Source organism: Peromyscus leucopus, chromosome 1 (genome assembly GCF_004664715.2).
Source record: "Peromyscus leucopus breed LL Stock chromosome 1, UCI_PerLeu_2.1, whole genome shotgun sequence".
Taxonomy (NCBI): domain Eukaryota; kingdom Metazoa; phylum Chordata; class Mammalia; order Rodentia; family Cricetidae; genus Peromyscus; species Peromyscus leucopus.
In genome coordinates this window covers 175,716,934-175,729,735 of record NC_051063.1, presented here as the reverse complement: position 1 = coordinate 175,729,735, position 12,802 = coordinate 175,716,934, and the positions used below count along the sequence as shown (strand labels likewise).

The window sequence follows — 12,802 nt, the reverse complement described above, 5'->3', positions numbered from 1 at the left end:
ATATTTCACCCAGGGTCTTGTAATTCCAGGAGCGTGTTGTTTTAATGAGCTAGAAACCCGCTGTGTAATCGGACTAGTTTCAAATTCACTCTGTAGCTCAGGCTGGCCTCGAACCCTCAATTCTCCTTCTCCCTTAGCCTCCCCTGTGATGAACTCACAGAGCCGTTTTGCTTAAAAGGTCCTGCTTAAAAACATCATCGTATCGTAAGATGTCCACTTGATTTTACTTCTGGGAAAGCTTCCTGGGAGAGGAGGCGTGATCCGGATCCCATCCCCGCTGATGATTCTCCTTCTGCGCAGACTCAGAAGCTGGAAGTTCGGGATGGGCGGCAGGAGCCGCGGCGGGGCTGTCACGTGGACCCAATCTCTATTTATAGACTACCCTTCCCCTGTACCCCGGACAGTCCAATAGCAGCCAGAGCTCGCCCGCAAGAGGGCGGGACCAGCCCCCGAATCCGAGCGACAGACACCAATGGAATTGGAGCAAGGGCGGGCTTGTTTTATTGTGACGTTAAGGGCGTGGCCACAGCGCCTTAGTCCGCGCACGAAGGGGGCGTGGCGAGTCCCATTCCCGTAGGTAGTGGCGAGCATGCGTTGTGGGGGCGGGGCGGGGCGGGGCGGAGCGCTCGCGTCAGGGAGGGCAGCAACCAATAGACGGCAGTTGTTGCGCGGCCGGGGGCGTGGTCATGCAGATGAGGCGCGGGTGGGCGGCCCAATGGGCGGGCGCCTATGCAGATGAGACGGTGACAGCCCGGCCAGCGGGCGGGCGGGCTGCTGGGGCGGGGAGGTGGGACCGGCGGAGAGGGGCGGCCGTGGGGCCCGGCCGGGCTGGGGCGGGGGGCCGCAGCCATGATCCGGGCCTTCTCGTTCCCGGTGAGCCCGGAGCGGGGTCGGCTGCGGGGATGGTTGGAAGGCAGCCTGGCCGGGCTCTGCGAGTTGCATTGGCTCCGAGAGAGGCAGGAGTACCGCGTGCAGCAGGCGCTGCGGCTGGCCCAGCCCGGGATGGGGGGCGCCGAGGCCGAGGACGAGGAGGACGCCGAGGAGGACGAGGATGCGGCAGCGGCGCGCAGGGCCGCGGCAGCGCTGGAGGAGCAGCTGGTGAGGGGTCTCCTCCTGTCCGTGCATCCATCCGTGCATCCCTCCCTCCCCCACCCGTCCCCCCACCTCCCTATCCGTGTAGTCTGTCTGTCCATCTCGGTGGTATGCTCAGGACACCGGTCCTGGGGTGGGGGAGCAAGCACGGGAAAAGGACGAGCGATAAGACTGGAGACCTCCCCCACCCCCAAATCGAGCTGATGGAGAGGGATGCACGGCCTCCACTGGACCCTCCGCATGGACCCTGTTAAGCATTCTAGACGCCTAGTGTATGTCAAACGGAGCACTCGGCTTCTTACAGACTTCCCATTTCATGAGGGGTTGAGAGTCCCCATTTTACAGAGAAAGAAACTGAGGCTTAGAGACAGGAAGAGACTCACCCAAGGTCACACAGCCGGCATTCAAACATAACCTCCCTCTGGGCCCCGCTACCCAGGCTCCATCTTTCCTTAAGTCCCCGGGGGCGCTTGGAGATCCCTGGAGGGGGCGGGGTGGGGGAAGGGGAATCTTCCGGCCTCTGGAGGAAGGGACCCACTGCCGAGAAGAAGCTCACAGCCCCTGAGGACCCCCGGGGGCATTTTGATCAACCCGATGACACTTCTCTCTTCTGCTTGGTCCCGCGCCTCAGTAACCTAAGGGGAGGCCAGGTGAAAGTAGCTGGGGCGGGGTGGGGGGCCGGGATCTGACTCTTCGGGGCGGTCTAACGATGACTTTCAAATCGAAAAGGCCCCAGCTTTCTCTCCCTCCCTGTATCACCCCTGGAGTCTGGAGACCCTTTCCGGGGTCCCTCCCACCTTCCCAAGCCACAGCATCTCTGTTTCCTTTTCTTAACCCTGTCCCTGTCTCTACCGTCTTCCCAGACCTGCTTAGCATCCAAAACCAGGGTGTCTCAGGGATGGGGCCGTGGTCCGGCCCTAGACTCTCAGTGTTTTTCTCCCCCACCGGCTCCATCTCTCTTCCCTTCCCCCAGCCCTCGCCCCTGGCCCATCCAGGTCCCCTAAGCCTCCGTGTGTGTGTGTACATGTGTGTGGTCAGAGCTTCCCGCTTAGGGAAACCTGAGCCGAGGCTGTGGGGGTGGGGAGGGGGCTCTGGCTGCTGCTGACCTCGGCTGCCCCCTCCCCACATGGGAAGTGGGGAGAGGGGCCGAGGCCAGACGCCCAGCCCCACCCCCACCGGCCTGACCGCGCAGGGAGTGGGACCTTACATTCTTCTCGAAGCAGAAACAGCTGTGGGAGGCCCCGCCCCCTCTCCCAAAGTTACAGACGGGGTGGGGTGGGGGGAGCTTCAGCCGCTCCCCCCGCCCCAAGCTGCCTGGGCTTTGCCAGACCCCACCATCCCACTAGGAGAGGGAGGGAGAAAGCACCACAGCTTACCAGGAGTGGCCTGGCCTCTCTCCCTCCTCACTCTGCCCCTCACCTTCTATGTGTCTGTTTGCTTTTCTGCCCCGCGCCTCCCTGCTGGCACGAGGTGGTGATGGAAGAGAAGACTGTCCCCTCACCCTCCACCCCTCCACCCCTTCCCCACTGTCAGCAACCAAGGCTCGACCCAGCCTCAAAGAGGAGGCGGTGGCGGACTGGGGCAGGAGGCTGGCTGGTGGAGGAGCTAAATATAAATATATCTGGTGTCGAGGGTTCCTGGGTCTTTCTGAAGAGGGAATGGGGACACCTCTGATCCCAGAAGCCCTGTCTTATCAGGGGTTCATCTCCATCCATCTCTCAGAAACACACTCCCTTTGAAGCAAGAAAAACCGAAGTTAGACTTGGTGACTCTGCTAGACATGTCGTGGCCATGCCAAATAAAGAATAGAGACATTTCAAAAAAGAAGCCTGGAGATTGTGTGTGGACGGGTCCTGTTTGCTCCTAGGGAGGAAAAAGATCCCATCCAGCAAGGAGGACTTGAGTTAGACTTGCAGAAGGACTTCTTAACACAGATGAAAGGACTGGAATGTAAGGAGAGGAAAAAAGATTCGGGGAAGTTTGGGCAAAGGAGTCTCTCAAGACATCAGGCCACTTAAAGATGAAGGAACTCGGGCTGTCTGTTCCCCCAATTCTTGACTCTTCCCTCTAGTGGAAAAGCTGAAATAAGAGTTGTGGAATAATCTCCCCCCACCCAATCCATTATTTAACATATTTTAAATTATACACACAGTACTTGAAATTATTCCTTGAGAGATACCCTGAGCTTTTTTGTGATGATGTAGGCTAGCATTTATGAAGGGCTGAGAAAGAACTTCTCTTTTCATTCACTTTAGCCCTTCCAGCAAGCTTATGAAAGACCTGGTTGTATGATGCCCATGTTTCAGATGAGGACAGTGAAGCCCAGAGAGGTGAAGACACCCACCTAAGGTCTCACAGCTGGGCAGTGGAAGAGATTTGAATCTTGAGTTTGAACCTTGGCCACTGGGTACCAAGTCATAACTTCAGTATTTCATCGGCCTGTACAGTGCCCCTCATCTCTCTGATTTCATGTGTTCAGAAGGCCACTATCATTTGACCTTGGCTTCAGTGCATCCTGACAGTTTATATATCAGGAAAGCAATGGAGAGCACCCGGCAAAGCTTTGCTTTTTTATTTACCAGTACAGGGATTGGAATTAAGGGTTAGGTACAGGCTAGGCAAGTGCTGTACTCCTGAGGGACACCCCAGCCCCTCACTGGGGGATTCTAGGCAGGGGCTCTACCACTGAGCCACACCCCCAGCTCCTCACTGGGAGTCTAGGCAGGGGCTCTACCACTGAGCCACACCCCCAGCCCCTCACTGGGGGATTCTAGGCAGGGGCTCTACCACTGAGCCATGTCCCCACCCTCTTTTTGGTTTGTTTTTAGTTTATTTTTGGTTTGGTTCGGATTTTGAAACAAGGTCTCACTATGTGACTCTGGTTGGTCCAGAACTCACAGGGATCCACCTGCCTCTGCTACCTTGTCTAGCCCTAGCCCTCTTTCTGAGACTGGATTTCTCTATGATTCCCAGACTTTGTATACTCCTGGCTCTCTCTGCCCCCCAGAGCACTGAATTATCTCAAACCCCACCCCTGGCCTGCCTCAAAGGTTCTGCTGTTTTATAAAATTCCAGTTCCTTGGGTGAGGTCCTAAGGCATTGCTCAGGGTCTTCAGAATGTGGCCAACCAGAGTAGACACAAGGTGTGGAAATTGCTAGACATGCAAATTTTGGGGTTCCAATCCAGGTGTACCCAGAAGCTCTCAAGCTGGGGCTCAGTAACTTTGGTTTTTACAGACCCTCCAGGTTCCGTCAGGCTTAATCCCCTTGCCAACATCCATCAGCAGTGGTGTGCATTTGGAAAGGTGGCCCCATAAGATTGTGTCGTCACTGTGTGGTGGTGCATACCTCTCATACGAGCACTTGAGAGCACTGGGAGGTGAAGGCAGGAAGATTGGGCACTCAAAGTTATCCTTGGCTACGTAGGGAATGCAAGGTCAGCCTGGGCTACCTGAGACTGTCTCCAAACCCAAAAAGGATCGCTGCCTAATGTCATTGCACACAATGCCCCCATCATGATGAAGTCCCAGGACACATTTCTCTGAATGTGTCCCTGTGACTGTGAATCTGATTTCCTCTCTCCCTTGCACATTCCTTTTCTGCTCACCACTGTGTTTTCATGACAGCTCCACAGGAAAAAAAAATCTGTCTTCATCCATCTTCACAGCTGTATAGTATTCCACTGTGAGCATAGGCAGGCATTCGTTCCTTCACTAGAAATTTCCTAACTGCTGAGCCTGAGGGAGAAGAGTGTGCCGCTGTGAACAAAACAGTCAGAAATCTCTGCCCTGGTGAGAAATCACTTCCTAGTGAGAGACATGATCGTTAAACAAGTGACACTCTGATAAATATTTTAAAGTCAGGAGGCGGGAGGGAGAGCAGAGTGACAGGATGCAGAATGGTAAAGGAACTGTTTTAGAAAGGTGGGGGGTGGGGGATCACATTAGCAAATACTGGGCATTAGGAAGGTGTGGGGGCAGAAGCACAGAGCTCATGCTCCTGGTGGTAACCAGGGCCAGGCTGCCGCCCGGTCAGGTCCACTTGGAACATGACACAGGCCACTGATGATGGCGGCCTGGGGTTTGTGTTGTTGTTGCTGTTTTTCCCCAGACACTTTCCCATACGGTGTCATGGACTTCTCTTTTAGGTTTTGCTTACAGTGAACTGGCTGGGCCATGGGCATGTGCACATACCCAGAGTAGGCGCCTCCAGCCAGCCGGAGGCTTTTGTGGACACAGACAGGGCCACATGGGGGCTTCTGTTCAGGGAGAGGAGGGCAGGCCTGGAGGAGTCAAGGGCGGGGTGGGGGGTGGGGGTGTCTGTGGCTGCTGCCCAGAGCCAGGCCAGTCTTTCTGCCCTAAATAGGCAGGGCTGGGTGCTGGTCCCGCCCTCCCGCCAGCGGCCAGACAAGCCGCTTTTGTCTGAGGGTCAACCGTCTGCCCCTGGCAGCCGCTGCCTCTGGTCTCACTTGGTCCCCAGTGAGGCATTCCCTGGCCCTGCCTCGGTGCCTTCCAAATAAGATAAAATTCTGGATTTTTTTTTTTTAATTGTAGCGACAGGGTCTTGTTGCCCAGGCTGCCCTCAGACTCACCAGGCATCCAAGGATGGCTGTGAACTCCTTACCCTCCTGCCTCCAATCAGTGCAAGGACAAAGGTCTGTGCCACCACCCCAGACTTAGGGACTAAGCCCAGAGTTTCCCCGGCTAGGCAATCACTCATCCAACTCAGCTCCACCCCCCACCCGAGTCCTGGGGGTCTTGGTCTCTGATCACTGTGCAGTAGCTACCAGTAAGGCTAGACCTGCAGAGGACTTCCAGGAGGGACAAAGGGTGTGGGTTCTTCAGAGGGACGGGGAGCAATGGGGCCTGTGAATTGTGCGGCATGTTTTCGTTTTCTTTTCTTTCTTTCGTCTTTCTTCCCTTTTGGGGGGTTTTGAGACAGGGTTTCTTTGTGCAGCCTTGTGTGTCCTAGAACTAGCTCTGTGGACCTGGCTGGCCCTAGAGCTGGGATTAAAGGCACGCGGCCACCGCTGCCTGGCCATGCCGCATATGTTTTGTATGAGGTAGCCAGTCTGCAGCAGGAAGCAATAAGAGGAGACTTCCGTAAGAACTTCCTTTTGGTAATAAGGGTCCGCGCCAGGGAGAGCGAAATACCTAAGAAAGGAGGGTCAGAACTGAGGAGGAGGCAACCCCGTGTCCGCCCCGTTAGCACTGAACTCTCCGGCAACAAGAAGACCTGCCATAAAAAGATACAGCCCAAGTGTAGTGTGTCGCCACCAGCAACATGCGACTCAAAAAGTACAGGCAGAAAAGTCGTGAGTTCAAGGTCATGCTCCCCTGCATGGCAAGTTTGAGGCCAGCCTGGGCTCTGTGAGAAGGAGGGTCTGCTAGGAAGGTGTCTCAGCTCCTGACACTTGGGCATGAAGACCTGAGTCTGAATCCCCAGTACTACCCACATAAGAAGCCAGGGAAAAGGCTCGGGGAGGCTGAGATCCCTGGTACTAACTAAGGTGGCAGAGTCAGGAGGATTGTGGACTCATCAGAGCTGGGCTAGCCTAAGCAGGTGAGACCTTGCCTCAAAAAAATAAGGTGGATGGGGTTGGGGATTTAGCTCAGTGGTAGAGCGCTTGCCTAGCAAGCGCAAGGCCCTGGGTTCGGTCCTCAGCTCCGAAGAAAATAGATAAATAAATAAATAAATAAAAATAAGGCAGAGAAGTCAGGCAGCAGTGGTGCACGCCTTTAATCCCAGCACTCGGGAGGCAGAGGCAGGTGGATCTCTGTGAGTTCGAGGCCAGCCTGGTCTACAGGGCGAGCGCCAGGACAGGCTCCAAAGCTACACAGAGAAACCCTGTCTCGGAAAACCAAATAAATAAACAAATAGGGTGGAAGGGCTGGAGAGATGGTTCTGTGGCTAAGAGCCCTTGCTGAGCAGTCATGAGGACTAGAGGTTTGAATTCCACCACCACATGGAGAGCAGAGTGTCTTGCACACACCTCTAACTGCAGCTCTGAAGAGGGGGGAGGTAGGAAAGTCACTGGAGATCGAAACCCAGGTTCAGGGGGAGATTCGGCCAAAAAGGAATAGGCAAAGACTGGTAGCGTACGCTTGATGGCCCTCCTCCAACCTCCACTCTTAACTACAGGGGCACACACATGCACAGACACTCACACACATAGATAAATAATTATTTAGAAAAATAATGAGGGATCTGGGCATTGGTGGGACACAAATTTAATCCCAGCACTTGGGAGGCAGAAGCAGGAGGATCTCTGTGAGTTTGAGGTCTGCTTGGTCTACAGAGTGAGTTCCAGGACAGCCAGGACTACATACATAGAGAGAGACCCTGTCTCAAAAAACCATAATAATGGCCGGGCGGTGGTGGCGCACGCCTTTAATCCCAGCACTCGGGAGGCAGAGCCAGGCGGATCTCTGTGAGTTCGAGGCCAGCCTGGGCTACCAAGTGAGCTCCAGGAAAGGCGCAAAGCTGCACAGAGAAACCCTGTCTCGAAAAACCAAAAAAAAAAAAAAAAACATAATAATAATAATAATAATAATAATAATAATATAAAATTAGTAAAGACAAGCATGGTGATGTCTTTAATCCCAGCACTGGAGTTGAGGAGAGGCAGAGGCAGGAGGATCTCTGTGAGTTCAAGGCCAGGCTGGTCTACAGAGTGAGTTCCAGGACAGCCAGAGCTGCATAGGAAGACTCTGTCTCAAAACACACAAAGGCAAAACAAGGATGTGAAGTGGGACTGGAAGAGGAATATTCTAATAGGGTTTAGGGAGCCGTGATCATAGATGGGGGACATGGCTAAGAGAGAATGGACAAAGGGTGGGTCCTGAAGTCTCAGCACACATAGATGGGGTCACAGCGTGAAGGCTGAAATGTAGAAGGACTTCCTCATGGGGACGAGGGACAGAGAGCTGACATTTCCAAGTGGATCTCTGCCAGGAGCTCATGAGCAGCAGGCTGGTGGGCTCTGGAGCCTCCTGACCACTCTGTTCTCCCCATGCTTTAGGAGGCCCTGCCTGGGCTCATCTGGGACCTGGGCCAGCAGCTGGGAGACCTGAGTCTGGAGTCTGGGGGCCTGGACCAGGAGAGTGGGCGAAGCTCAGGTGAGAATGGGGGTGGGGTCTCTCTAGGACACCCCAGTCTTTCCCTGTCTCCCCTAGACCCACCTCTTCCTTCCCCACCCCAGCTCCCTAATTGATTCCGCTTCTCCCTGGAATCCAGGCTTCTATGAAGACCCCAGTTCTACAGGAGGCCCCGATTCACCACCCTCTACCTTCTGTGGGGACAGTGGCTTCTCCGGATCTGGCTCCTATGGACGCCTGGGTCCCTCGGACCCCCGGGGCATCTATGCCAGCGAGAGACCCAAGTCCCTAGGTAAGGTGGGTGGGGTGGGGTCCTGTGACAGTCAGAAGATGGCTTTGAGCATAAATGGAGTCCACTTTAGACTCCCAGTTCTGGCTGGGACCTCCAGTCTTGGTGTGGTTTAGCATCTCTCTCTCTTTCTTTCTTTCTTTTTTTTTTTTAAGATTTATTTATTTATTATGTATACAGTATTCTGCCTACACACCAGAAGAGGGCACCAGATCTCATTACAGATGGTTGTGAGCCACCATGTGGTTGCTGGGAATTGAACTCAGGACCTCCGGAAGAGCTGCCGGTGCTCTTAACCTCTGAGTCATCTCTGCAGCCCTAGCATCTCTCTTTCTTCGGGACTTCCGTTTAGGCTTCTGTTTAATGGGGTCCTAAGAGTGTCTACATTGCCAGGCATTTCAGTGCATGCTTTAATCCCATCACTGAGGAGGCAGAGGCAGGCAGATCTCTGTGAGTTCAAGGCCAGCCTGGTCCACAAAGTGAGTTCCAGCCTAGTGAGGGTCCCTTAACTTTCTTTCTTTCTTTTCTTCCTTCCTTCTTTCCTTTCTATTTTTTTTTTTTTTTTTGAGACGGTCTCTCTCTGTTCCCTGGCTGTTGTGGAACTCACTCTGTAGATCAAGCTGGCCTCAAACTCACAGAGATCCACCTGCCTCAGCCTCCTCAGTGATGGGATTAAAGGCATGCACCACCAAACCCAGCCTCAAGAGGGAATTGGTTTTAGAAAATATGGACAGTGAAGGCCTCAATGAGACTCTGACATTAGAGAAATGAGAGGAACAGGCCAAGCTGATATCCTAGAGAACAGGCCAGGAAGCAGAAGTCACAAGTGCAAAGGCCCTGAGGTGAGGCCAGAGCATGGCAATTCCGGGCATCTAGGAGGTCACTATGACTGCAGATGTAAGAATGTGAATGCTCAGGGTTAGCTGTGGTGTGAGGGAGGTCAGAGCAAGGGGTGAGGTCCTGAGGGGATTTATCATGAACCATATATTTATAGAGAGAGAGGGAGAGAGAGATTGCCCTATCCAGGCAATCCAAGGTAAGAAAAGCCTTGCTTTTTGTTTGTTTTTTGTTTTTTGAGGCAGGGTTTCTCTGCAGCTTTGGTACCTGTCCTGGATCTCACTCTGTAGACCAGGCTGGCCTCAAACCCACAGAGATCCACCTGGCTCTGCCTCCCGAGTGCTGGGGTTAAAGGCGTGCGCCACCACCGCCCAGTGAAAAGCCTTGATTTTATTGTGATCTGATGAAACAAGGTCCCACTATGTAGCCCTGGGTGGCCTCAAACTTGCAGCAATTCTCCTGCCTCAGTCTCCCCAGTGTTGGGATTACAGATGGGGGCCACCATACTCAGCTTAATTGTTGTTTGTTTGAGGCAGGCTCTCATGTGGCCCAGGCTGGCCACTAACTTACTATGTAGCCGAAGGCGGCTTTAAATTCCTGATCCTTCAACGTGCATCTGCCCAGTGCTGAGACTAAAAGCTTGTACCACTGTGGCCATCTTGGGTTTGGGTTTGGGTTTTTTTGGGGGTGTGGGGTGTGGGGGGGAAGCAGTTGTTTTGAGGTAAGGTCTCATGTAGCTCAGGCTGGCCTCCAACGTGTTAAGTAGCTGAGAGTAGCCTCCACCTCCTCAGTCCGGGGATGGATCACAGAGGTGCACCACCAAGCCCATTGTTTATCTATTTATTTTACACTATTAAACTGCTACATAGCTCAGGCTACCTCGGAACTGGAGGCAATCCTCCTGCCTCAGCTGCTTCAGTTTTAGGGCTAAGAAAGGCCTTTGAGTGCCCCTCCTCTCTCTTCCTCTGCCTCTCTCCTGTAGGTGACGCCAGTCCCAGCGCTCCGGAGTCGGTGGGCCCCCGGGCCGCGGTGCCTCGCTCCTTCTCAGCTCCCTACCCGACGGCGGCGGGCGCCGAGGCCTGCTCCTCCGCCGAGAGGCGTGCGCGAGCGGGGCCCTTCCTGACGCCCAGCCCGCTGCACGCCGTGGCCCTGCGCAGCCCACGGCCCAGCGGACGCGCGCCCTGCGGCTCCCCGACGGGGCGGCCGGCCGGCCCCTGGACGGCTACATCTCGGCGCTCCTGCGCAGGCGCCGCCGCCGGGGGGCGGGCCAACCGCGGACGAGTCCCGGGGGCGCGGACGGGGGCGCGCGGCGCCAGAACGGCGCGCGCCCGCGGCCGCCCGAAGCGTCCCCGCCCCCCGGAGGCGCGCGACCCGCGCGGGAGCCGTCGACGGAGCGCGCCTGGGCCACGGCGTGGGAGGCGGAGGTCGCACCCGAACCCGCGCCTCCAGCCGCCGCGTCGCCGCCCTCCAGCCCGGCTGAGGGCCGCCTGGTGAAGGCTCAGTACATCCCGGGCGCGCCTGCAGCCTCCAGGGGCCTTCCGGGCCGCGCCGCGCGCCGCCGGGCCCCGCCGCTCACGCGAGGTCGCAGCGTGGAGCAGTCCCCGCCCAGGGAGAGGCCACGCGCTGCGGGCCGCCGCGGCCGCCTGGCAGAGCCGTCGGGGCGCCGGGGATCCCCGAGGGCACGGAAAGCGGCGCGCTCGCAGTCCGAGACCAGCCTGCTGGGCCGCGCGCATGCCGCTCCGCCGCCCAAGTACCCCACGGCCGAGCGCGACGACCCCCGGCCGCCCCGCCCCCGGCGCGGCCCCGCGCCCGCACCCACCGTCCAGGCCTGCCGTCGGTGGCGCTCCACCGCGGAGATCGACGCGCCTGACAGCCGGCGCGCCCGCGCCCGCGTGCCCGCGCCGCGCGGCCCCGCGCCCTCGCCGTCCGCGCCCTCGCGCCGGCTACTGTACGGCTGCGCGGGCAGCGACTCCGAGTGCTCGGCGGTAGGGCGGCCGGTGCCGCTAGGCCGTCGGATGCCGTCGGCGTGCGGCCCCGGAGGTTATGGCGAGAGCGAGTCGAGCGCCAGCGAGGGCGAGTCACCCGCCTTCAGCTCTGCCTCCAGCGACTCCGACGGCAGCGGAGGCCTCGTGTGGCCTCAGCAGCTGGTGGCGGCCGCCGGAGCCTCGCCATCGGGGCCCGGGGGTGCGGCGGGTGTTGCGACCCCCGCGGGCCCCGCCAAGGTCTTCGTGAAGATCAAGGCATCGCACGCGCTGAAGAAAAAGATCCTGCGTTTCAGGTCCGGTTCTCTGAAGGTCATGACGACTGTGTGAGTTGGGGGGGATGGGCTTGGGATCCATGTCCATGGCCTCTGCACCCCCACACTTCTCATCCTCGACCCCCTCCACACCCACCTTCCAAAGACCACCGGTTTTCTCTGCTTCCAAAGACCCTCCTCCTCACTCACTGCCCGCTGTCCATAGCCGTCCTGGAGAGGCTGCCCCTCTCCCCCCATTGAGAGGCGCTCAGATTGTCCCAGTACAGCTGTTTTGCAAATCCTTGAACCAGAAAGGGTCCCTCTGTGGGCCTCGCTCTCCCCATCTGTACAATGGATGTCCATGTATGCAAAAGCAGTAATTCCATTCGGGTCCCCTCTCCCCCTGTTTTAGTTTAAAAGCTTAGTCTGCTCCCTCTCCATTTCTCTCATAGAGCTTTCTCATTCCTCTTTTCCTTGCCCAGATTGGGCTCCCCTTTCATTCACAAAGTGCCCCCTCCATGTCCCTGGACCCTTAGGATATCCCCTGGGGCCCCCGGGTCAGAGACTCTGACTCAGGTCATGCCTGCAGAGTGCCCTGGAAGAAGTGGCACTCACGTCTTAGGGCCTTTGAGGGTCAAGTAGGAGTTGCCAACACCTGGAAAGGACTCACTCTTTCTGCTCCATCCCTGGACGATTATGGAGGACTGGGAGGTTAGAGAGAGGAAGATGGTTTCAATCTCGTACCTCTCCCCACAGGGAGTGGGGGAAGCCCAATGACCCTCAGCTGTTCCAATCCAGTGGGTTTTTTTATTTTTTATTTTGATTTAAAAAAATTACTGTATTTATTATGACAATGGTGACTCCCCGGTGCATGGGGGGCCAGATTCTGTGTGTTTCTCTAACCTCTTTGTAAATAAATGCACAGTGTTACATATTCCCTGGATTCTTGTTCCCTGTTAAAAGGAGAGATGTGGCCTTTTTTTCTTCCGACCGGCATCCGTGGAGCACCTTCAGCTTGCTGTGGAACCAGCAAGGTGCAGAGCCAGGTGGCCAGTCCCAGGTGGGATTGCAGCGTCACTTCGTGACCACTGACTGTGTCTTTGGTGACTGACCTTTGAGTTGTATTTGGACGTCGTTATGTTTTCATAAAAATGGCAAGTCATCAAGAAGAGGGCTGGGGCGGGGGCTCGGGGGATCAAGTGCTTCCGGAGCGGGTGTGAGGGTCCTCAGGACCCTTGGAAAGCCCCACTT

General features: G+C 56.4%; 1 protein-coding gene across 1 annotated transcript; it reads left to right on the top strand.

Moving 5' to 3' along the window:
- The first annotated feature begins 793 nt into the window (after nt 1-793).
- On the top strand, nt 794-12,485 carry Dact3 (dishevelled binding antagonist of beta catenin 3). The gene is given in 5 exon segments (XM_028854924.2): nt 794-1,098; nt 8,114-8,210; nt 8,329-8,481; nt 10,298-10,501; nt 10,504-12,485. Coding segments are annotated over 5 exon segments (1,827 nt in total). The 5' UTR covers nt 794-849; the 3' UTR covers nt 11,628-12,485.
- The last annotated feature ends 317 nt before the right edge of the window (nt 12,486-12,802 follow it).